This window comes from Mauremys reevesii, linkage group 1 (assembly GCF_016161935.1).
Source record: "Mauremys reevesii isolate NIE-2019 linkage group 1, ASM1616193v1, whole genome shotgun sequence".
In the NCBI taxonomy this organism is placed as follows: domain Eukaryota; kingdom Metazoa; phylum Chordata; order Testudines; family Geoemydidae; genus Mauremys; species Mauremys reevesii.
In genome coordinates, this window is record NC_052623.1 from 36960127 (window position 1) to 36986195 (window position 26069).

The 26069-nt window shown below is 42.1% G+C and overlaps 1 protein-coding gene across 6 annotated transcripts in view; it reads left to right on the forward strand.

Annotated features, from left to right (window-relative positions):
- Window positions 1-25289, forward strand: part of ARHGAP42 (Rho GTPase activating protein 42) — a 258286-nt gene extending 232997 nt beyond the window's left edge. For 5 of the 6 annotated variants that reach the window (XM_039486640.1, XM_039486648.1, XM_039486667.1 and 2 more), the window contains 7 exons: window positions 219-378; window positions 1200-1344; window positions 3366-3746; window positions 8597-8753; window positions 11262-11324; window positions 22373-22452; window positions 22681-25289. In XM_039486640.1, the coding sequence (XP_039342574.1) occupies window positions 219-378; window positions 1200-1344; window positions 3366-3746; window positions 8597-8753; window positions 11262-11324; window positions 22373-22452; window positions 22681-22769 (1075 nt within the window). In that variant the 3' untranslated portion in view covers window positions 22770-25289. The remainder of the gene's footprint in view (window positions 1-218; window positions 379-1199; window positions 1345-3365; window positions 3747-8596; window positions 8754-11261; window positions 11325-22372; window positions 22453-22680) is intronic. The other variant, XM_039486657.1, reaches the window with a different exon arrangement.
- The last annotated feature ends 780 nt before the right edge of the window (window positions 25290-26069 follow it).

Below are 26069 nucleotides of genomic sequence, written 5' to 3' on the forward strand. Positions count from 1 at the left end.
GTCATGCTTTACAATAAGAAAAAACAATATTTTCCAGCTTCTGGGGCAAAGTTTTCACATACAAAGTTAACATTATTTTCAAAAGGGAAACTTGAGCTGGTGAACAAACAAAAAAAGTCCACTTCTGTGATGTCAGATGCCTTATTGGAATGGGAGATAAGCACAATATTTAGGGGATATTTAATTAGCCTTATTTTTCTTTTCTAATTCCTTTGCAGGGTTTCATTACACAGTCAACAAAATCTCATGACCGTCTCCAACCTTGGTGTTATCTTTGGGCCGACTCTGATGAGAGCACAGGAGGAAACCGTGGCTGCTATGATGAACATTAAGTTCCAGAATATTGTAGTGGAAATTTTGATAGAGCATTATGAAAAGGTAAAAGAACTTCATCTGGAACCTTTTACTTTAATATAATTTATGATGCAACTGGAGTTAAACATGCTACCGGATCTCCTATTCACTACCTTCAGCAAATTCCTACAAATAAGAAAAGAGTCTGCTGCATTTATAGAAGATCACTTTCAGATAGAATGCTTCCTTCTTAATCAAAGCTATGGGCCATATTCTGGCCAACTGTTATGGGGATATGAAAGGCGTAAGCCCAAGGAGCAGCCACCCAGCCTTGTGCAGGAGCTGGCCAGAATCTCATTGGAAAGTGTAGTCCCTCCTCTTGGCTAGAAGCAGGCTGAGCAAACACATGGCTATGATCCTGCCCCCAACTTTTCCCTTACACCATCCAATGTTAGCACTAGACCAAAGGACATTTTCAGGTGAAAAATCATGATTTTTGAAAATCCAACTCTCTTGCCTTGTTACTAATAGTACATTGGGTTACTGGAATGGGAGCAATATTAAACATCTATTGTATTTTCCACCATTTGTGCTCTGTTTACTTTATTTCTCTTAATAGGAACATTGAAAGAAAACTAGTTCAGTTCATTTTTTTATAGTCTTGTATCTGTCAGTTTCACATGCATATTTTGATGCACTAATCCAGTGCTGTAGTTCTTAGTGCAAAATTAAATGAAAACAAAAATCTATCTTCAGTGAACTTTAATACAAAAATTCCTATCGACCTTTTTTTTATATACAACAAACCTATCAGGTACAAGTGTAACTGGGTAAAATGAGCGGATTGTTAATCATAGCTTTAAAGAAAATGTAAGTTATCGATCGTGATTTTTTTGTGCTTATAGATATTTCACACTGCACCAGACCCCAACATTCCTCTTCTCCAGCCTCAGTCCCGTTCAGCTTCCAGAAAAACAAGAGCAATATGCCTCTCAACAGGCTCACGCAAACCCAAAGGAAGATATACCCCATGTCTGGCAGACCATGATAGTAAGTTTATTCATACTGTTACCTATTTACCTCTCTGTTCATGTCTTGTTCTTTAGTTCTCCTGGTTGTTAATTAGTAGGCAACGGTAATTGCTGTGCTGCAAGCACATTGGGTGCTTATTTGCAGTGGTTCTATGAAAAGTAACAATAAAGCGAGCAGATGTCAGTGTTGCTGAATGAGTGCTTTCCTTGCTCCTTTCACAGCATGTTCTGTCAAGCAGTTCTAGTGTGGCATCAAGTGTTTGAAAATACATTGTGGTACGCTTGTTATTCCAAACTAACCACCAAGTGATTTGAAATGACCTGCTCCAGACGGTAAAATGCTAAAAAGAATACAAGTTTCACTTTGTTTGCTTTTAATAAGATCTTTAAGATTGGAAATGGTATAATAGAGCATTTCACCCCATCAATAATTAGGTCAATCCAGCTGAGGTTAGTCTTGGCCAAAAGCTGTTACTATTAGACCGCTCTTCCATGTGTCTGAAATGAATTATGTGGTCTCTGTCTAAGTCCCAGTAGACAGCTATCTATACCACCAAAACCACAACACAGCTGTTGTTAATTGACACCCATGTTGGCAATCTTAACAAAAAGGCCAAGCACTGAATGGCATGGAGACTGAACTTTAAACCTAGTCCTCTATGTGGATTTATAATTAAAAGTAGAGGGTTTTTTTTTGCAGTAAATTGCCACCTAAAGTGACTCTTCTTTTTCATATATACTTAAATAAAAGATCCCTCTTTATTCATTATTGCACACTTTTTTGTTTTCTTATATTACCATTAGGAGGGGTTGAACTTCAGTTCAAATTGTAGCCAAGATTGAATTTAATCTGCTAAATGTTAGCATCTCCACTGGTGTGAAATTGATTCCAAATGAAGTTTTAGGTCCCATGGCTTCTCAAGGAGCCTTTATGTTACTGCCATAAAAAAGTAAATTCATAGATAAAGTTGTAAATGAATGGGGGGGTTTTGTGCCTAGTTGTTGTACAAGTCTCCAAAGAAGGGGAGTGCGTGGGTACCTCGCATCAACTTTTCAAAATTAGATACATGCAGATGCTTGTGTGTTTCTAACGTGTACAGACACCAAACCTGTGCACTCTAACTGGGTGTCTGCTTGCACAGATGGCAAGCGAAGTGCCAGTTAGGAATCACCACTAAGACGTGGAGCTTCTTAGCTGCTACTCCACCCTAGAAGTTACTGGCTAAAGTAACTTCAGTGGCCTTTGTTTAATAAAGAATTAGGTGGTCCCTACAGTGCACTGATGTGTAGCAAGCTCATATGGAACTGATCTCCATGTGCAGAGGATACACCAGCCCATGGACTGCTGCCACCCCACCCCTTGTGTAGAGAAGTTCCACTATTTCCAGAGGTCCCTTCTCATTCTTAAAGCAGTTCAACTATATCTAAAATTAACACATTCTGCCCAATAAAGATGACTGTAACTTGCTTTAATGAGGCCTAATTCCTGGGTCATCTTCAGGTTAAGTAGGAAAGCATTCTGAGAGCTGGGTCCACAGAGGCAAAGATGAACCTCCTGCTTCTGTTAATCCCAGGATCCAAGAGCCATATCTCCTGAGTCTTCAGCAGTGGGGTTGGAGAATAGGGAGCCAGAAGTAGAAAGTTTCCAGGGCTTCAATCTGTAAAGAGACTGGAAAGTTCAAACTAAAATAAAATAGTAGAAGTAGTTGCTGCAAAAAAAATAGAACAAGAGACTTTGGCATCAGTCTGGGTCACATGAATTGTCATGGTAGCCTATGGCTGGAGCAAGCCATCAGAGGAATATGTGACTGCATCCTTCACATAGAAGAGGGGCATAAAACAGCTGCCCCATTGAAATGCAAATTAATCAAATACCCATTCTCTTTGGAGAACTGTTACCTGCAAAAGCCATATACTAACGAGTTTGCTGATTATTGAAGGCTTCAGGGACCACATATGCATTAGGAAAATGGACACTTTTAGAAAGTGTAATTTACACACAAAATGTCATTTTTCTTCTTTTTCCCCACTCCTCTTCAGGTGATTCATACAGTAGTAGTCCAGACAGCACCCCGATGGGCAGCATAGAATCACTCTCGTCTCATTCGTCAGAACAAAACAGCACCACAAAATCCGCCTCATCCCAACCAAGGGAGAAATCGGGAGGAATTCCATGGATTGCATCTCCACCTTCTTCCAATGGACAGAAGAGCTCAGGCCTCTGGACCATAAGTCCAGAATCCTCCTCTAAGGAGGATGCGACAAAAACAGATGTGGAGTCAGACTGTCAAAGTGTAACTTCTGTCACTAGCCCAGAGAATACATCTCCACCAATAGATCTGACCAAAAAAGGGCTTTATGGTCTGTCTGGGCTGAAAAGGTCTGCAGCTTCCTCCCTCAGATCAATCCCTTCAGCAGAAGGTAGGTCCTATAGGTTGTGCTGGAATCATAAAGTTGGAAGAGACCTCAGAAGGTCATCTAGTCCAACCACCTGCTCAAAGCAGGACCAATCCCCAGATTTTTACCCCAGTTGGCCCCCTCAGGGATTGAACTCACAACGCTGGGTTTAATAGGCCAATACACACACCACTGAGCTATCAGGACACTACCGAGTTTAACATGATGCACCAGAAAAAATTAAGTTAATCAAAAGGCTATTGAAAATAATTGATTTTGTTCATTTGCTTTGCAATCTTTCCACCGTGTTCTTTTGTTGTTCAGACTTTTTTTGAGCAATATTTCTAAAGTTCCCTTCATTTGTGCCCTTTGCATAGTTTAGAAGGCATCACCCCTCCTCACAACTTGGAACAGTGGTCTCACATCATCCAGCACTGCTTAGTTACATGTAGGGCTGGAGTAGCTAGCCAGGATTCAGCACTCTCAGGCCTTGTCTACACTACCTACTCTATTTCTTCAAACTTTAAGTGAATTTGTGATTTGATTGTGAAATCGATTGTGTGTATACACACTAAGGACAATAATGAAAATTTCTGAATCTGGCCGGCGGGGCGCATCGCGACTGCAGCACTGTGGTGGGCTATCCCACAGTTCCTGCAGTCCCCCCCCCCATTGAATGCTGGGGGTAGCTCCCAAATGCCTGCTGACATCAGAAAAAGAATATCCCCCAGTTATTGCTGCTTGCTGTGTGCTCCACAATGTCATGGGAGGACTGCTGCCAGACACGTCCAGACACAGCCCCCCAGTAGGAAGCGCTGTGTATCCGGGAGGCTTTGAAAGCGTCGGAGAGCAGGCTAACCTATGACTCTCCTCTCCACTTTATGGCTAACCTTGATTTTATGGGGCTCCTGTGTCTCTATGTGTCTCTATGTGCTGCAGTTACTAATCTGCAGTTCCATACTTCCCCCCAAACCCCAACTTAAAAAAAACAAAAATTAAACGGAAATAATTGTTTTAATTCTTTTTTTTATTTTGCATTTCTGTTCAGGTGTGAAACATGAAACATGGACACGCTGTGCACTGTGTGCACTGATGACTGTACCGCTCTTGTAATATACAACACCGGACCCTACTCCCTCTGTCTTACAGGGGGTGGGGTGGGGTTTCAAGTGGTTGTGCATGTAGGGTGGGTTTGTTGGTCTGACGAAGAACGTGTGGAAAGAGTGAACAACAGCAAACAGCTTTTTTTAATCTACTACATAGTGGGGGGTGATGAACTTGGATTTTGGACTGGGTGATCTCACAGGTGTGTCAGCGCTAGCGCCAGGTGGGACAGTTCTCACCTCCCCTACCTCCCCCTCCGCCTTGTATTTTTTTTGTGTGGGGGGGAGACTTCTCTTGGCGTTTGGGGGGTTGCAGCAGTGCAGCAGGGCTCTCTCCTCCTGCCTGCAGTCCTGCAGAACTCCAGTCTGCTGGGGCGCCTCGGATCTGGAGCAGGCCATCAGTTCAGGAAGAGCAGAGAGTGTGTGCTGTGTGTGGAGAGTGATTTTCCTTGAACAGATACATGATACACAACAGTGAACACACACAGTAGTCAGTTTCTCAACACAATACAGGGCACCAAGTTCCACACGAGATCTCAGGACAAGTTCGAGAGATTCGAATACGCCTCATTTGGGCGCCCATTGCACAGGAGAGCGGACAAGAGACAGTCCGCCTTTTAGTTTGCTTTTTAGCTGCTCTCTGAGCTTTTTTTTTTTTTGTCCCCAAGAGGATTATTGCTTATTCTCTATGTGTATGTGACTTTTTTATTTTTTTTGAGATTTTTTTTTTTTTTTATATAGTATTTTTTTTTATATACTTTTTTTAAAAAAAAAAATTTTTGTTGTTGTGTAGCACTTACGCCCTGATCTTCCCCTGATTCTGAGTCCGTAACTGTTTGCCTGACTTTTTTTAACCTTGTCTGTCTCAGGACTTTGACGCGCACGCACTGCATCGCCCGGCTGTATCCTTTGTCTATCATGGCTTTGGAGACCTTCTCTTAAAGTCCTAGTGTAGACCAGGCCTCAGAGATGAGTCTTGCATCATGATGAAAGGTGACAAGACTTGGGGTTTGAATTCAAGTCCATAGGGCTCTGGGCTGAGAACACCCAGTCCCCAGCACCCTCACTTTCACTGCTTCAGGCTATATGCTCACTTTATTTTCAGCTGCATCTCATGAGAGGTCGAGACTGTTTCTACAATAACTGGATCCGAGATCATGACTACCAATACCTTGAATTGCAAGGTGAATTGGCAAGTGGTGCAGAAGGCTAAGCGCTGTTGTAATGTGTTCTAGTCAGTGTGTCCTACTTAGAAGATGGCATTTCTCAAGTGGCCCCAAAAGGGGGTCAGCAAGTATGTGGACAAGGGGGATCCAGTGGATATAGTGTATTTAGATGTTCTGAAAGCCTTTGACAAGGTCCCTCACCAAAGGCTCTTAAGCAAAGTAAGCTGTTATGGGATAAGAGGGAAGGTTCTCTCATGGATTGGTAACTGGTTAGAAGATAGGAAACAAAGGGTAGGAATAAATTATGAGTTTTCAGAATGAAGAGAGGTAAATAGTGGTGTCCCCCAGGGGTCTGTACTGGGACCAGTCCTATTCAACATGTTCAAAAATGATCTGGAAAAAGGGGTAAAGTGAGGTGGCAAAATTTGCAGATGATACAAAACTATTCAAGGTAGTTAAGTCCCAGGCAGAGTGCAGAGAGCTACAAAAGGATCTCTCAAAACTGGGTGACTGGGCAACAAAATGTCAGATGAAATTCAATATTGATAAATGCAAAGTAATGCACACTGGAAAACATAATCCCAACTATATGTATAAATTATGGGGTCTAAATTAGCTGTTACCACTCAAGAAAGAGATCTTGGAGTCATTTTGGATAGTTCTCTGAAAACATCCACTCAATGTGCAGCGGCGATCAAAAAAACGAACAGAATGTTGGGAATCAATAAGAAAGGGATTGATAATAAAACAGAAAATATCATATTGCCTCTATATAAATCCATGGTACACCCACATCTTGAATACTGTGTGCAGATGTGGTCACCCCATCTCAAAAAAATATATATTGGAATTGAAAAAGGTTCAGAAAAGGGCAACAAAAATTATTATGGGAATGGAGTGGCTGCCATATGAGGAGAGATTAATAAGACTGGGATTTTTCAGCTTGGAAAAAAGATAACTAAGAGGGGATATGATAAAGATCTATAAAATTATGACTGGTGTGGAGAAAGTAAATAAGGAAGTGTTATTTCTTCCTTTTCATAACACAAGAACTAGGGGCAAATGAAATTAATTGGCAGCAGGTTTTAAACAAACAAAAGGAAGTATTTCTTCAGACAAGGCACAGTCAACCTGTGGAACTCCTTGCCAGAGTTTGTTGTGAAGACCCAGACTATAACAGAGTTCAAAAAAGAACTAGATAAGCTCATAGAGGGTAGGTCCATCAATGGCTGTTAGCCAGGATGGACAGGGATGGTGTCCCTGCCTCTGTTTGCCAGAAGCTGGGAATGGGCAACAATGGATGGATCACTTGATGATTACCTGTTCTGTTCATTCCCTATGGGGCACCTGGCATTGGCCACTGTTGGAAGACAGGATAGTGGGCTAGATGGACCTTTGGTCTGACCCAGTATGGCCGTTCTTATGTTCAAGTATAGCTTATAATCTAGCCAGTAGGTTACAAAGGTGTGGCTGAACATGTCTGTGTGCACACATGGGATGAAAGAAGAGATTTTTGGCCACTTCTCCTGTTTTGGAATCCAGAAACTGAGTCCAGTCCATCACAAGATGATTTCACAATATCTTAATAATTGACTGGGCATTGCCCTTAAAAATAGATACCAAAAGAAGTCAATTTATGTATGTTGTGGATTACTAAGGTTAACACAATCATTGATACAATAAATTCTGATGGATTGAGCATGAGATTTGGAACCAGAAATCCCTGAGTTCTACCTCTAGCTCTTCCACTGATCTGCTGTGTAGATTTGTACAGTGCTTAGCACAATGGAGTTATGCAGGGCTCCTAAGTGCTACTTCAGTACAAATAAATAGATCAACTTGGGTAATTGTTTCCTCATCTAGAAATTGGAGCCTTTATTATGTAAAATCTACCTGCCTTGCAAGAAGTATATGAAATGTATTAGTCTTTATACAGTGCTTTGAAAATGTGAAGCACTGTATTATTATTATTATTATTATTATTACTATTCTATTAGAAACCTGTGAAAGTTATATATAAAAAGAAAGCAGGTACAATGACATATCTTTTTCGAAGGCTTCCTGGCCCTTACTACTGAATATTTATATAATATTACATTAGGGCCTTCTGTTTCTGTCAGATAAAATCCAAGCTATGCAAAGTTTGTTTTATTTTATTAAGATATGGTAACAAAATTGTCATTTAAACAAGTTTTAATTTTCATCTACAAAAACCTCATAAACCTGTTTTTGTTTGTTTTATTTATTTGTTCTGTTTTTATTGGGGTGGGGGAGCTATTAGTGTTAGACAGGAGGCGGGCTTGTGTAGTGTTTTACTAATGGAGTTTTAGCATCATCGGTGTTCAGAAAACGTATTATCTATTCGTCAGTGCAGCATAACAATTTTCCGCCTTCAAAGTTTTAATATTATTCTCTTCATTTTTGGTGGTGATGCTTTTCTAGTTACCTTTCTGCTTGATAGGCTGTCTGTTCTCTTTCTTAGTAAGCACTGTCTTTACCTATTTTATTTCTTTTTAAAAATCCTGCTTTCTTATGTATCATATACATCTTATTAAGGCACTCTGAAATCTTATTATATTCCCCACACTCTGGTTGTTCCCTGTAGGTAACAAAAGTTGCAGTGGATCTGTACAGAGCTTAGCCTCAATTGATGCCAAAGATACACCAAAGGCTCCACTCAATCCTGAGTTGCCACCCAAAATGTGCAGGAGATTGAGATTGGATACTGCATCAAGTAATGGTTATCAGAGACCAGGATCTGTGTAAGTCATCAAGACTTAGTGGAGATTTGATATATTGCATTATGTTTCCCATACAAACTATCCTATACAGCCGGGTGAATGATGGGAAAAGTATTCATGAATATTTGCTCAGATAAATCAAATGAAATTGTCATCTTTGAGAATTATTCATCAAGCTTCATAAACTCTGAAAACTAGGCAAATGGGGGCTTAGCCAAAGTGTATTGAAATCAGCGACAGAGCTCTCTGAATAATGGATTTTTTGGTTTATTGGCAGTTCTGAAAAATAAAAATAAAAAATGCTTTGGGTTGAACTGAAATCAAAATTTATTTGAATTTTTGGCTAATTGGTTTGGGTTGAACCAAGACATTTCATTTCATGTGTTGTTAATAAAAGCCAAAGAAATGAAGGGCTAGAGTCACAGAAACAGAGGACAACGGAGTGATACCCCCCTTATAACGTTTATCCCAGAGTTTAGGGCACTCACATGGGATGTGAGAGACCCAGCTTTGAATCCCTGTTTTGGAGCAGTGACTTGAATGCAAATTTCCCCCCTTCTGAGTGAGTGCCCTAACCACCAGACTATAGGCTATTCTAGTTCTGGGGTCTTTCAGTCTCTCCTGTTGAAGCTGTTCCACTCTGTATAAATAGTTAAGAAGTCAACAGAGCAGGGACTGAAACCTGGGTGTGCCCCTTGGTATGGGAATGCCCTAGCCACTGGGCTGTAGAGTCATTCTCACTCTCCCAGTGACTATTCAAGTATTTTGCACCAAGTAGAACAGCTTTAGTGGGAAAGATTGAGAGATGCCCACCCCAAAATACCCTATATCTTGGTCGTGAGGGCAGTCACTCTAGAGGGAGAGACCTGGGTTCAAACCCCTGCTCCAGTGCAGGGATTCAAACCTAGGTTTCCATCATCCCAAGGGAGTGCCCTAACCTATAGATTAAAGGTGATAAGCGAGGGGCAGCACAACTGCCATGGCCGCCTCCTCCCGTGGCTTTGTGAATGATGCCCAAATCCGCTTGTGACTGTAGCCTGAAAAGTCAAAATGTTGCATTGTGGCATTGTTGAAATGGTCTGTTCAGACATTTCCAAAAGTTTTTTTTTTTGTTCGTTTTTTGTTTTGGCCAAAACAAATCAACAAGTATTCATCCGTGAAATGTTTTGGTCAATCTGAATCTTCATTTATTGATGAAAAAATTCCATCTGAAAAATTTTACCCAGCTCTAATCAGCAAAAGACTCCCATTGACTTCAACATTGGGCTTTGGATTAAGCCAATAATGAGGAGAGAAAATTAATCCATCGAATAAATTATTGGACTAATGCTATTCAGCCAGCTCTAACATTATCTCTCTGCTTCTTCTGTGTTTATTATTTTAAGAGATCTAAATGCCACAGACTGCCCAGGTAATATGTCAAGGAATAAAGTGTTATTCATCATCACCTCTTTCTTTTGACAGTCAGAAATCAGAGCAAGACAAATGTAATTTGTTCCATTGCATGCATGGTTAAATAATTTCTTTGTTGTTGATAACGTAGCTAGAGGTTTCTTGAGACGGAATGCATTTCAAAATATAAATGATTATTTTCACATAAACTGTGGGTTAAAAATGTTTTCTAGTGCTTAGAGCACAGGACTGGCAGTCAGTGAACCCAGAAATAACAACACCCATTTTCCCTCTCCAGCAACGACATCTCCCTCACTTCAGGTTTATTTAGTGACAAGACATGAATATGAATTAAAAATTATGGGAAGGGTTTGTGTTGCATTTTCAGCAGAGTTCATTACTGTTTTACCAATTCAGCAAGGTACTTTAGCTCATGCCTAGCTTGAAACTGCTTGGACTGTTCATGTCCTTCAAGTTGGGCACATGCTTAAGATTCTTGCTGAACTGGGACCTAAGCTCAGCATGACTTGCTTCTTGGTTTCCTCCATTGCTCCTACATTTTTCAGATTGAAAAAGTGAGCATGGTCAATTTAAGAATAAAATAAAAAATTTAAAATAAAAATTAACATTTTCTTGTCCGTGCAACTAAAATTACCTTAGATCAGGGGTTCTCAAACTTCATTGCACCGTGACCCGCTTCTGACAACAAAAATTACTGCATCACCTCAAGAGTGGGGACCAAAGTCTGAGCCTGCCCGAGCCCTGCTGCCCTAGGTGGGGTGGGAGGGAAAGGGGGAAGCAAAGCCAAAGCCCAAGGGCTTCAGCCCCAGGTTGGGGGACTATAACCTGAGCCCTGCCACCCAAGGCTGTAGCCTTCGGGCTTTGGCCCCGGGCAGTGGGGCTCAGGCTCAGGCTTCAGCCCCAGGCGGTGGGGCTTGGGCTTCAGCTTTGGCCCCAGGCCCCAGCAAGTCTAACGCCAGCCCTGGCGACCCCATTAAAATGGGATCGCAGCTCACTTTGGGGTCCCGACCTACAGTTTGGGAACTGCTGCCGTAGATTAGTAAAACTGAAATAACTCTGTGCAATTCATTGAAAGGGACAAGTTTAAAACCAGATGCCTCTTAACTCCATTTTCAGAGTGGCCGCAAGAGCCCAGTTGTTCGAAAGTGCTGGTTCACTTAAACAAACTTCTTCAGGACGGTAAGTGCCCTACGCAATTGGATTTTAGTTAAAAATCAACTAAATCAAAATCAACTATGCTCTCAGAGACTGACGTGGAGGAGTGGGAAACAATACTTTGTACATTCCAAGGAAGCATCCCTTGCCATGCAAACATGCCCCCATTTGTCAGGCTCATCCTTTCTATACCTCTCATAAAAAGAGAGAGAGTTAGACTGTTGATTTTCTCCATCCGCTGCGACAGTACCTGTACAGAAGCCAAAGACAGTAGGTTGCCTCTTAGTGAAACTGCACTTTCCAAACTTTAGCTTTGGATAAAAATAATCAGGCTTGTTACTGTTCTTCCCACCACAGCTTCCTTGCTTCAGTTTCCATTAGTTGTTTACACAGTCATTGAGATTTGTTTTCATCTTGTCACTTTAATTATAGTAGAGCCAACATCCGTTCCTTGGATGGCGTTCCTCTAGGAAGTGGAAGCATCTCTATGTTGTCCAACCTCTTCCTTCCATTCTGCTTTATTTTTCTTTTTAATTGCATTTCATTGTGGGCTTCCATACATTTCCCAACCAAAGGGCTAAATTAAAGGCAAATAAGCAGTTCCAGATCCAGCCCCAGGAGAGTGTTCAAGCACCATCAGAAGATGGCTCAAGGCTAAAGCTAAGATTTTGTCATGGTTATTTTTAGTAAAAGCCATGGACAGGTTGCAGGCAATAAACAAAAATTCATGGAAGCCAGAGACCTCTCCCTGGCTTTTACTAAAAACACCTGCGGGGTACGGGGGCGGGGAGAAAGCACCACGGGGACTAGCACCTGCTCCTGCAGCAGGAGCTGACTGCTGCTGTTCCAGCCCCAGGAGGGCTGACCCAACCCCAGCCACTGCTCTGGCAGGCCAGGGACTGCTGCTCTGGCAGTTCCAGGGCTAGCCGCCAGTCAGCTGTTCTAGAGGCCCTGGGGCTGGCCACCGGTCAGCTGTTCTGGTGGCTGTTGCTCCAGCAGCCCTGAGGCTGACAGCTGCTCCAGCCCTGCCCCAGAAGAGGTAAGTCACAGTGGTCCCAGAAAGTCCTGGAATCCGTGACCTCCATAACAGAATTGTAGCCTTACTCATGGTCCCTTCTGCCATGATTTTATAAGAAATCAGCACTTACTTACATAATTACAAACCCAAGACTGTTAAAAAAATCAATTGTATATAAAAACTGTGTATATTTTAAATCTTACTTCCCCCCACCCTTGCTGTGTACCATGTCTTTATTGTAAGCACTTCGAGGTAGTAAGACCAAGAGCTCAATCCATTTAGCTTAAAGAGAAGGTTAAAGGGTGACTTGACGACAGTTTGTAAGTTACAAAATGAGGAACATGAGAACCAAAAATTTGATAGTGGACTCTTCAGTCTCGCAGACAGAGAGATATCATGATGCAATGGCTGGAAGTTGAAACTAGATGAATTCAGATTGGAAATAAGGTGCAAATATTTAACAGTGAGGGTAATTAATTATTGGAACAATTTACCAAAGGTTGTCACAGATTCTCCATCACTGGCAATTTTAAAATCAGTATTGGATTACATAAGAACGGCCATACTGGGTCAGACCAAACATCCATCTATCCCAGTATCCTGTCTTCCTAGAGTGGCCAATGCCAGGTGCCTCAGAGGGAATGAACAGAACAGGTAATCATCAAGTGATCCAGCCCCTGTGATCCTCCATCCCCTGTTTTTAAGAAAAAATACTCTAGTTAAAACATGAATTAATTCAGGAAACTTCTATGGCCTTTATTATACAGGAGGTCAGACTGAATGGTCACAGCGGTCCATTCTGGCCTTTTAATTTATGAGACTGGGATCACGGCCACCTTTTTGTGTAGCACTTAGAACAACAAGCCCCTGAGCCTAATGGGACCTCCAAGCAATAGAGTAACAGACATATAACATCCAATAACAATAATCCATGGAACCGTAGGGGCTGATGTGAAACTGGCAAGCAGGCAGGCACCAAAATGCTTAGTAACTTACAGTCCAAGTCTGACAGCTAACTGCCACCCAGCAGGTGGCAGAATCCAATTCAAGAGAAAGCTGATCAGTTTGAGTTGCCAGGACCGTATGATGTTACATAAGGGAGGGAGGGAGGAGACAGCAGCATGGCTGAGTCGAGTGGGGCACAGATGCTTGTTTTGTGTGGCACACAATCTGAGGGAGCCTCGATAGAGCCCTGCTCTGCTGTTCTCTGGCACTCTACCTCCACCATACTCTGCTCCTCCTCCTTCCCACTGTGTTGCTCTCGTTCCTCCCTCCTCAGCTCCCATTCTGCTGTACTTGTGTATAAACCACATAAGAAGCAAAAGTCTGACAAAGAAAAAGGTAGCTGTGCAGCTTCATAATGGGGGTGGAGGGCAGATGATAGATGGCAAAGGAGGAAAGGCTTGACAGGCTTAATAGCTCCTCTATCCAGTCTTCATAAGAAAGCAGACTAGTGACAATAACAAGGAGAATGAGAGGTCAGCAGGCAGAATGAGGAAGGAAGAGATAAAAGGTGGCTCAGCTGTTAACTGCAGTGCTGTTTTGAGTCAGACCAGCCTCTGCGGCAAGGGAGCAGTCAGAAGCAGTTCTTGCTTAAACCTGAATGCATGCTATGCACATGAGGGCCAAACTGAGCCCTTAAAGCTTTCTTCTGTCTCTTTGCTTCACTGAAATCATGGTAAATATGACCTGTCTCACACCACAAGTAAATTTTCTTGATCTCTCCATATTAGCCTACTAGAAAGGGTATGTGCATTCATAAAAATACAAATATATGGATCATTTTAACAGAGAAGGGGAGAAAACACAGACACACTTATGCAGGAAATTCCAGCAGTAAAAGTATGGTAAACTCTGACTTTACAGTGTTACTGACACTTTCATCCATTAATCCATATGAGGTGTTTCTGGAGTGTCTATTGCTTGGTATCTGAGCTTTGAGATCCAATGTCCTTCTGTAAGTTAGTACAGGAGCCCACACTGTTAGCTCATGTATTTAAATGTTGCAGTGTTAAAGGGGCACTGTGCATTCTGTTATAGATGAAGCTGCAATACAATGTGTAATTCAGTTTCTAACATTTGTGTCTGCCAAGTAAAACTTGGCCAATATGTTCCACCACGAGGCTTTGGCCCTACAAGCTGCTCTGCACACACAGATCTCAATTCCCAGGCCCCAGTCAGTGGGGTTCCCCAGAAGTCTTCTCACACAGATCAACTTCCAAGATCAGGACCTAAAACAAGGATTTTTCCATTTCCTCACCATTGTTACAAAGGTCAAAAAAAAAAAACAACCAACCAGAAGCAATTTTGGACGTGAAAAATAAAATGTTGGTGAATGTAGTGCTCATGTGTAGCATCACATTTTGGTAGCCCAAGAGAATAAAGCATGCACTCTACGAGCAAGCTGCAGAGCGCCGCAGGCGTCTCACACACACCAGTCCCCCAAGGGTGTCATCCCTACATTGAGGCTGACTAAGAGTGGATCAGTCTCTGTATCCATTGAGTCCATGAGGAAGGAGTTGGACAATTCCTGACAATTTGTTTCACATACGCCACCAAACAATCATCAGATAGTAACAGCTTTTGGGCCCGCTGAAGTAGAACCAGCCTAGAAGAAAGCCTCTATTCCATTATTAATCTCTGGAATCACCAGTGTCCCTTGCTTCCAGATTTTCAGCGACTTTTTCCCGATCCAGGATCCAGCCTCTAAATAGCTGCATTGCGATTTGTAGAGTATACCGCCTGAAACAAAACATTGTCATCTACACAATGGGTGACATTTTCAAAAGCACCTAAGTGATTTAGGAGCACAAGTCCCATCGACTTTCATTTTCCAACAGGTATCTGTCGATTGTCTCCTTTACTATCACTCTTGTGATCTGGACATGCTTAATACCCTTCCTAGAAACAGCATTTTCACCTCTTCCTCCTAGCTTAGTCAGCTATAATGTACCCCTGCCATGAACACCCCGCTGTTGCTTGCTTCCTTTATCTTAAACCTGTGCGCTGTTTTCAGCTGTACATGAATGTGTGTCTTCCACAGTTAGGGTGACCAGATGTCCCAATATTATTGGGACTGTCCTGATATTAGGGGCTTTGTCCTATATATGCAATTATACTCCCCACCCTGGAAAAAAAAAGTGTCCTAATTTTTCACACTTGCTATCCATTCACTCTATCCACAGTGGTATCAGTTTGAATAGATCTCTTTATTCAGAAAGCAACAAAATGAGTGTTCTAAATTTAGTGCATTTCGGTAGGCAGAATATGTGCCCATTCCCAGATCTTTACTCATATTTTGATAACTCTCTCCCTCATTCCAGTCCCAGTTGCATATTTTCCTCCCCATCCTCACTACTTTTCCCTTTCCCTCAAACCTAGCTTTAAGGATAAGCTGTCAATCTGGTGGAGCACCAAGCTATCAGGCCATGGTGTATCCCTTTGCACCACACTGGATCTGATCCCTGTCACTGATGTATAATACCTATGACAGAAAAGCAGCATAGTTATTATTTCTTTATGCATATATTGCTGTATTGCCCAGCAGCCCCAATGGGGATTGAGGCCCCGTTGTGATAGATGTTGTACAAAAATACACAAAGAAATAGTCCCTGCCTCGAAGAGCTTACAGTCTGGGAAATAGTATCAGCGGGGTAGCCGTGTTAGTCTGGATCTGCAAAAAGCATTCATCTGACGAAGTGAGTATTCACCCACGAAAGCTTATGCTGTTAGTCTATAAGGTGCCACAGGACTCTTTGTCGCTTTTTAGTCTGGGAAATGTGAGGTTTCCTTTTCTCTAGCTTTCCATTAGGGGCACACAGCACTCTTGGGGGATCAGATAAATAAGAATCTACTGACCGGAGTGAACATCATGGCATAGAGGCGACCACAAATGCACAAGAGGGAACAGCTCAAAGAATGAGAGAGAGGGTGCAGTGATCATGATTTCATCTGAGTTGGCAGCAAGGTCCCAGGGGAACAGGCTCAGGATTTGAATCAATATGGCTTGGTAGTATGATGTCTAGAGAAGTGGGGAGGACCTACGTTCTTTTTTGCATCTCTTCCTTGCTATGTAATTAAACATATCCATCCAGTCGTCATCGTTGTCCTCTTGCTTCTGTACCTTATTTCACATGTCCTTATACACCTGGAAGCCACGTGCCTCCACACTCTGTTCTCCTTCAAGCTCCACCTTAGACTGTACCTCAAGGCCTATAAATCCATGTCCTATCTGACAGTCCTATACAAAGTGTAACACTTTAAAAGAATCCAAACAGAATCTCTGGAACTAAGAATTGCATCCCGTTCCTTTCTTTCATGTGTATGTTGTCTATCTAGAGTACATTCTTTAGAGCAGGAATCTAACACTTCAGGCTGCCTATAAAGTGCCTAGAGAGACAAGGTGGGTGAGGTAATATCTTTTATTAGACCAACTTCCGTTGGTGAGAGACACAAGTTAAGTCAGACAGAGCTCTTCTTCGTGTCTTTTACTCAGAATGTCATAGAGAATTACAAGGTGGGACAGATTGTTTTGCATAAGTAGTTAGAGGAAGGCGGGGAAAGGCAGCTTGGGGGTGTGTGTGGGGGGGGTGGTTGTTAGTGGGTTATAAATTGTTGTAATAAGCCATGAATCCGATGTCTCTTTTGAGTCCATGGTTTTTAGTGTCAGACAAAATTATGAATTTAAGCTCCCAGGCTCGTCTTTTGAAAGTGTTGTGCAGGTTTCCTTGGCAGATGAGGACTCCTGGTCTATGGGGAGCTTGGTTTTGATGATGAGCTTGGAGGGGTGGGGGCTTTGGCACCATGCAATAATCAATAATATTTTGATGATCTGCTGAGACTTAGATAATCACCCAAATGTTTTGATGCCCGCAATCATAAACTCATCATTAGGGATTCAGGAAAAATGTAAAAGTAGGCCTGAAAATGGGGAGTGCCATAGGGCAGCCCCTGCCTGGAGGGCCCTCCTGTGGCAAGCCATGGCATGGCAGGCACACTTGTTTCAGTTTCTCCTCTCAGGTGACCCACTAATTCTCTTCAGGCTTTCTTGGTTCAGTACTGCCCTTCGTGATTTATTACAACAACATAATCCATAGCAAAAGTCCCAAACATGTAGTCCATTTCTCACCCCAGCACAAGCAGTCATTATAACTCAAGGCACCTCATCCCTTGATGCCCCACATACTGCACATGCCTTCAACCATGCCTGGACTCTGTCAATCTTCTCCTGTCCCAGGACCAGGACAGATTTCCACTCTTCCCACTGGGAACCTCCACAGCGTTTTGTGTGGGAGCATCCTTGCCAGGGGAGCATCCCTCACTCCCCTGGCCCTCTCATGTTTTCTCTGGGTCCAGCTCACTGGTCTTGGAGATGTCAGAAGTAAAGCTCCTCTGCTGCTCTCCTTCCTTCAATCCTCTCCATGCCTTGGCTGCAGTTCTCCAACTTAGAGCCAGGAGGCAGCTCCCTCCTTCAGCCCTCTCCTGCCCTCTGGCCCTGGTTTTTATCTTGGAGACACCAGCCAGAAAGCCCCTCTTGCTACTCCCCTGCCTTCAACCTGTCCCCAGGAACCACCCTTCTGCTTCCCTCTAGGACCATTCCAGTCCCCTGGTCTTTGCCAGTGCCCACCTGCCCTTCCTGACTGAACCAGCCTGCTGTGACTCACTGGGACTTTCTGTCACCGGCTCTCTCCCTGATCCTTTCTCCCAGCTGCTGTCGTGCCCTCTTCATTGGCTAAATGGAAGCACCTGCTCTGGCACAGGGGAACTGACCTACTTTATTTACTGGGGCCTGCCACCCTATGAGGGGAAGACAAATGTATTCTCCGCTAGGTAACCTGTTCAACTTAAGTTAAGGAAAGTGAGCTCTTAGGAGAGGTAGGTGCCATTATCTAACTCTTCTATGCACTGAACAGCATGAGTAACTCTCTTCTTCAAAATAATGTTAGTCCTTTTAAGAGCCTCGCTATAGATGATAGTGCTATTTTCACACCCTCTTCGACTGGCAACATTGTTGAAAGAAAGCATTAGCACCACAAGAGAGAATGTCCATCTGCGCAGTTGCACACAATAAGATTACCTTGAGTTGTGAAAGCTTGATAACACTTGCGGCTGGACAGTACCGTCACAGGAAAATGGTATCGTAATAATCACAAAATGTGATGGAGTTTGAGGGAATAATCAGGAACCTGAAAATTAGTCAAAAATCATGAGAATATATCCCTAGATTAGGCCTATCCCTGTGCTATTACACACACACAGTTTTATTTGTACACGCTGTCAGTGGGTATAATTATTCTGTATGTCAAGAATAATAACAACACATTAAGGTAATAAGAAGATCACTTGAAGAAACTGTTAATTCAAGCAAACTTGCTCACACTTGAGTGCATTTATATGACTGTGCAGTCAATGAATCACTGCATTTCATTCACTTGTTTTATAGGTGCAATGACGTGACACTCAGGTCCCTACAAACTTTCTCTTAATTGGAGAATGCAAGACCAACACCCTATTTTTTCTCAAATTTATTTCATTTTTGGAGATAAACATCCCTCCATTCAGCTGAAATTGGTACATTTCACTAAACATAAGAAAGTGCCAGAGAAAGAAAGAATTGTATTTATTCCACGTATCTCATTTTAACGCTACAATAAAAATCAACATATTCTGACTCCAGGAAAGCTAAATAGCTTATTTCTCCACACAACACACACTCCACAAACATTACCATTTCTTCTCTCTCTGTTCTTAGTTTCCCCTCCTCAGTGTAGCATTTGAACTCTTAACCTTGGTTTAGAACACAGCCTGAGTATAGTGGTTGACAACCTTACCGAATATTGAGGGTATTGCATATTAGCCATGTGTTTATAATCATCTCTGTGGTTTATTACATTCAGTACAGGATACCTTGGATCATCTGGTTTTTGGTCTCATGTTTGTATTATGTATAGTTTTATGGTTAAGTGATATGGGAAATAGATATTTTGTGGGAGAACTATGAACATGTCAGCATACTTATCATAAATGTTTATAGAGCTCTTTATCATATCAAATTAAAGAGGAGGGCTTGTGGTTAGGGCACCACACTGGGACTCTGTAGATAAGAGTTCAGTCCCAGACAGGTCCCGGACTTCCTGTGTGATCTTAGACAAGCTATCAGATCTCTCTTTGCATCAGTTCCCCAGCTGTAAGAGGGAGTAACAAAACTTTCTTGTCTGTTTAGATAGTCCCTGCCCTGAAGGCTTATGATCTCTCACTATGTATTTGTACAGTGCCTACAAAACTAGAAGCCCCAGTCAAAGTTGGCTCCAGTAGGTGCTACTAGAATACAAATAGCATCAGCAGGGGGGCACAATCTATTTGTCTTGGGATTGAGTTCAGGGTTTCTCTTCCCTGCTAGAAATGAGAGGCAGAGATATCTGGAGTGGTGTGCTGTCCACCTTACCAGCACCACCACCACACAAAAGGGGCTATGGTCAAGGTTTTCAAAAGTGTCTAGTGCTATTGATTGTCAAACTTGAGATCCCTTAAAAGGGCCTGATTATCAAAAAGTGCTGAAAATAAGGCCCCTTTAAGGTGCCTCGAAGAGTATACCCAAAAACTGAAGCATGAGCTTTGTGAAAATCTAGGTCTGTGCTAACTGGAGTTTATTAGAGAGACCGGGTGGGTCATGCAATATTTTTTATTGGATCAACTTCTATTTGTGCGAGAGACAAGCTTTTGAGCCACCCAGAGCTCTTCTTCAGGTCTGTGAAAGGTACTCCGAGCCTCATAGCTAAATGCAGGGTGGAATGGATTGTTTAGCATAAGTAGTTAGCAGATATTCTAGGGGACATTCAAGTTAGAGAGTCCCGTTAACATCTCTGCAGTCATAGGACAAAAAGAAGGGGGTTAGTGGGCTACAGATTGTTGTAATAAGCCATAACTCCAGTGTCTCTGTCCAGTCCATGATTTTTAGTGTGTAGCAGTTATAAATTTAAGCTTCCAGCCTTGTCTTTTGAGAGTGTTGAGTAGATTTCCTTTGAGAATGAGGATTGATATGTCAGATATAGAGTGATTGCTTTGTGAAAAGTGTTCACCCACAGGTGATAGGGAGTTTTTGTCTTTTATCATTTCCTGTGTGAGTTCATTCAAGAACGTAGTTATTGTCTGGTTTCACCCACATAGTTGTTATTAGGGAATTTAGAGCACTGCGTGAGGTACACCACATGTTGTGATAGGAATGTGCAGGATCAATGGATCTTGAAAGGTGTGTTGAGGGGGGTGTAGCAGTGGAGGTATTTCTGCAGGTTTTGCATCTGTTGTTCTGGCAGGGTTTGGTGCTGCTTTAGTGGGTGTGTCCTGGTTAGTGAGGAGCTTGCTTCTGATGATGAGCTTAGAGAAGTTATGGGGTTGTTTGAAGGCCAGAAGAGGGGGTTCAGCAAAGATTTCTTTCAGTATAGGGTCCTCATCGACTGTGGGTTGTGGTTGTTTGATGATACCCCACATGGGTTCCAGTGTGGGATAGTAGGCAACAACTAGGGGTGTGTGGTTGGAGGCGGGGGTTCTATTTCTGTATTGAAGCAGGTTCTCCTGGAGTATTTGGCTGTCCTATTTCATGGTGCAGTCTACTTCTCTGTTGGAGTGTCCTTGTGTGGTAAAGACAATTTTGAGTGTGTTAAGATGTATATCCTGGACTTTCTCCTCTGAGCACATTCTGTAATATCTGAGTGCCTGGCTGTAGATAATAGATTTCTTGATGTGTTTGTGGTGGTTACTGGATCTATGAAGGTAGGTGTACCGATCCATTGGTTTCTTATATATGGTTGTCTTTGGGGTTCCATTATTGAAGCTGATTGTCATGTCCAGGAAGTTGATGCTTAGTGTGGGAGTGTTCCAGAGAGTAAGAGTGCCATGAAGGAATATCAGGACTCATAAAAGCCATCCTCAAACCACTCACCACACAAAGGGCCAGCTTCCTCCAAGACACAACAAACTCCTTCCAGAAACTCCACTGCATTAGCAACCTCCCTCCAAACACCAGCCTCGCTACCATGGATGTCACTTCCCTATACACCAATGTCCCTCACAATGACAGCATAGCTTCCTGCCTCATATATTTATAAGACAGTGGACAGTCCTCAGATATCCACCCTGAATTCATTTACCAAATTCATCCATTTCATCCTCACTCATAACAATTTTAAATTCAACAACAAACAGTTTGTCCAAGCCATGGGAACAGCTGTGGGTACTAGAACGGCTCTGCAATATGCCAGCCTCTTCATGGACCACCTTGAAGAAGAATTTCTGGACAAATGCATCATGAAACCAATGATATACCTGGACAGATGGCTTAAACTCAGATTTCCACCACAACTTCAGCACCCATCCATTAAACTCTTTCTGGAACCCCTAATTCGTTCCTAATTCCTACAGGGGTGCTTGGAGCTCCAAAAGTGGGTGTGGAGGAGGCAGGGGAATGGCTGAACCATCCTGCTACATCAGTCTGCACAGCAGCACTGGCACACAGGGTGGAGCAGAGAGGTCCTTAATGTGTAAATTGTGTCCACCTTAATATAACCGTTTGAGTTCACTAATTTCATTTCATGGGAGGAAAGTTGGGGGGAGTTATGCTGAAAAATTAAAATCTACCACAGGTGGTATATTAGATCATTGAGTTAACGTTCTGATTGGGAAGAAAGTGCTACCGATAATCTCCAATTTCATCACAAACTGCAGTACTTTTACTTAACACATGACGTCTTGAACAAACTTATCCTCACCTCACCTCAGTGTAGTGGGTGATGCCCATAAATGTTTATATCTCTACTTAGAGTTGGGAAAAATGAGGTACAAAGAAATGACATGACTGTCCCAAGGCCTTACAGAAAATCATGTGCAGAGCTGGAGTTAGTCTAGATAGATTCCTGAGTTTTCTCTAGAACTCTGTCAGGATTCCCCGGTTCCCAGCTCAGTGCTCATCAGACTACTCTGCTTCTCAGATTTTTTAATTCATTTTTCCCCCTTTTGCTGTTTGTAATATAAGTAACAAACTTATATTTTGATCTTTCAGCCAAGCCAAAGCCATGTATTCCTGTAAAGCTGAGCACAGTCATGAGCTCTCCTTCCCACAGGGGGCGATATTTTCAAATGGTAAGATGTATTAGATAGTTTTCCTTTACACACAATATTTAAACATAACTGCATCTGTGAGATAAGTCAAGAGATTTTCACTTCAAATTTAATTTTTATGTCTCTATCAGTCTGATGTTGATCTTTTCAGATCAAACATATAGTTACCTGGGATACGGATTACATTTAACTATAACAGATTTTAATATATATATTAATTTTTTTTATTTTTTATTATTTTTTCTGCAGTGTACCCATCAGTGGAACCAGGCTGGCTAAAAGCAACTTATGAAGGCAAAACAGGACTAGTTCCAGAGAATTATGTTGTCTTCCTCTAGTAATCTTTAGTGGACAGCAGTATCTTCATGGTATCCATGGTAACAAATAATAAGCACTATGATTTTATCTGACACAGATGTGGGGATCAGCCCGTTAGCAGAGAGTGGTAGATTTTCTTCAAATTCTGCAAGGGCAAATTAGGTAGCTCCCTATAAATGGAACAGGATATAATGAAATAGTTAACAGTTTTTTGTACTGCAGATGGTACTCTGTTTAAATAACTTCCATTGTTTTTAACACAAGCATGTTGCATACTTCTTTTATGGATAAGTAACATTTGAGCAGTAAAATCAGAAAATTAGCTGCAGAACATGTCAGACCTGAGATATTGCTCAATCAGCGTGAAATTCACAGGCAATGCACTCTGCCAATTCTTACAATTATATTGTTTTACATTTAAAAATTATATATTTGTTCATAAAGCAAGATATATTTCTATGATCTGTCTTCTGCATTAGAAAACTTGATTCTGAGACTGGTCCCAGTCATTTCATGGAAGAAGTTAATCTGCCATAAAAGCAGAGTTTTGAATCTCTTGTTATGCAACGAGTGCACAATATACAGATGCAGTAATGTATGTAATTTATATAACTGATAACTAAATTAGATTGTACACTGATTAAGCAGTAAGTGCTCTTTCAAAATGTGACTTTTTAAAACCAACATTTAATTCAAATATTGTACAGATTTATCTTATTTCCGCCTTGCTTTCATCAGTTTGTTTTATCAATATAATTAATATTAATAATAAATTATATTTCTAGCATCCATCTTCCCTAAGACATTCTCGGCTTGTCTCAAAAACACAACCATACCAAACAAAGAAGTACTGAAAGTAAAATGATGGGGAAATGTGTGAGGTTAGCAACAAAGAATGAAAATAAATCTAAAACCTGAAATAAAACATAGCAGAGTCCCATAATGCCATTAAGACACCCAAATTGTTTTTCAGATTTTCCACCACATACAAGACAAATGACCTATGAAGTGTCTAGTTTTATAAGCTATGATTTCTAAAGGCTCCTTTTAGATATAAAAAGGATCTGACATTAGATAAACTTTTTGTTTAGTTTGAAATACAGTTTCCTCAGAATTTCACTGAATTATTAGACAACAATTCCAAAACATGATGATAAAACTGCTTCGTATAGATATTTCCAAATAACCATTAATTACTCCAGCCGGAACTAAAAGGCAGTCATTTTCTAACTGCTGACATTAAATTTTGTGTGAGTTTTCCCATCAGAGTACAATGGTTTGTATTAATAAAAGGCTGTAATAAACAGTGAGGGCACTGGCACTTTATCACAGATTAACAATCCTTTACAAAGAGAACAAAGAACAGAAATCAGAAAAGGAAGAGAGTAAACAGTAAGCAAAGCATATGTCCAAGGCAGACACTCTGCTTGCTGAAAGAACGACCATAGAGTCCAGTCCTGAAGGCCTTATTGGCAAAACTCCCCTTGAATTTGGACATCCCCAATTAGTTAATCGACAGAGCTGCTAACTTGGTGAATCCATTCTGGGGAGTCAGTACACCGTGACCTCAAAAACCTACGCTGATGTCAACAGAATCACACATGTGCTTAAGCCACTGGCTCAAGCAGGGCATAGCTCTTTATTGAACTGCTCCAGGAAAACTGCAGTAGCTGCATGGCCAGTCAGCATGTACTATTCAAAGCAAAATCATTTCAGCGCTACATTAACACATTAGCAGCTGAGCTCATTGCTGTTAGTGCTACAGGAAGAATTGCCTCTCATACAGACTCTCCTGCGTGTTAGCTCTTTCTCCCGTAACAGTATTAAATATTACAGGTGGGCAGGGCAAGGTAATTCCATTGTGCCGAAGATTTAGATATTTCTAAATTAGGTTTTGTTCTGCTTCCGAATGAAAACCCCACATTTTGAAGTTTTCTGCAAATTGGCATGGCGCCCCGGCTCCAGGGCACTCTTCCTGGTGGCCTGTCCTGGAGCTGCAGACCCTGGAAGCTCAGAGGTCCCCAACTCAGAGACAGCACACCTGGCGGGATGTTCTGGATCCACAGCCCTTGGAAGCCCAGGCGTCACAGCAGCTCACCAGGCAGGTTTCCTCAGCCCTTTGTTGAAATAAAACTGTCTCCATGCAACATTTTGATTTTGACAAACAACAAAACGTTTTTCTCAGCGTTTTTTCCAACAGCTCCATTAAGTATATTAACCCTTTATTTACCAAAATAGCGGGTGCTGCTTTCTTAATGGGTTAAATAGGAGCTTTTCCCAGGGCTGAAAACCTTACCAAGCTATTAAACACTGCCAAATTTTCTGGCACTTCCCCTGGAGGGCTTAGTAGGCTATCTATCGCCAATACACGCAGTTTTTCAAAAGTAGTGTATGTCTCACAGCTTCTGTACCTGCCTCCTGGACAACGCAGTGGGAGTTGCTTACAGTGAGTCATTTCTTGACAGTAATTTTGTTCTTGAAATTCAGGCTGGTGGCAAATGGAGCTCAGCACAGGGGGGCTCTTGGAATCCTTTGCATGACACAATCTAACATACAGATGGGGGCTTCCCACCAGCTTCAAGCAGGCAGATTGGAACCAGGCACTGGAGGCCAGACCATGGGATCGAGAACTACAGTAATTCAAGTATCAGAGGGGTAGCCGTGTTAGTCTGGTTCTGTAGAAGCAGCAAAGACTCCTGTGGCACCTTATAGACTAACAGACGTTTTGCAGCATGAGCTTTCATGGGTGAATACCCACTTCTTCGGATGCAAGCAGTGGCCACCCACGAAAGCTCATGCTGCAAAACGTCTGTTAGTCTATAAGGTGCCACAGGATTCTTTACAGTAATTCAGTGGCCCACAATAATTTGGACTGTTCATTCTACTTCGCTATCAAGAGTTTCATTCTCGCCCAGTTCACTATCAGCCAGTGATAGTGTCATTAAGAGTGTTTCCTTGGTAGGTTGTTGTGAAGGATAATTCCAAAGCTGGCCCTATTGGACAGTAGAGGCAAATATCCTGCTGACATATCTGTGTTCAGCACTGAAGTAAAGGAGGAAGAAGGCTCCTCAGCAGGTCAAAGCTTGCAGCTCTTAAGTCAGGCAAAATTCATGTTGACTTCAATGGGCACTTCCCCGAATCAGAGCTCTGAGACTTCCCTATGTAATTAACCTCTGAAATTTCAACTTATCTTATACCATGCTGTGTAACATACTGTTGGCTACCTATGCTTTAGCTGTGCTTGAAGGCTCCATCCTATGATGGTGGGATAACCAGGGGGTTGCGCCTTCTCACCATTCCAGGGAGAGGTGATATCTGTG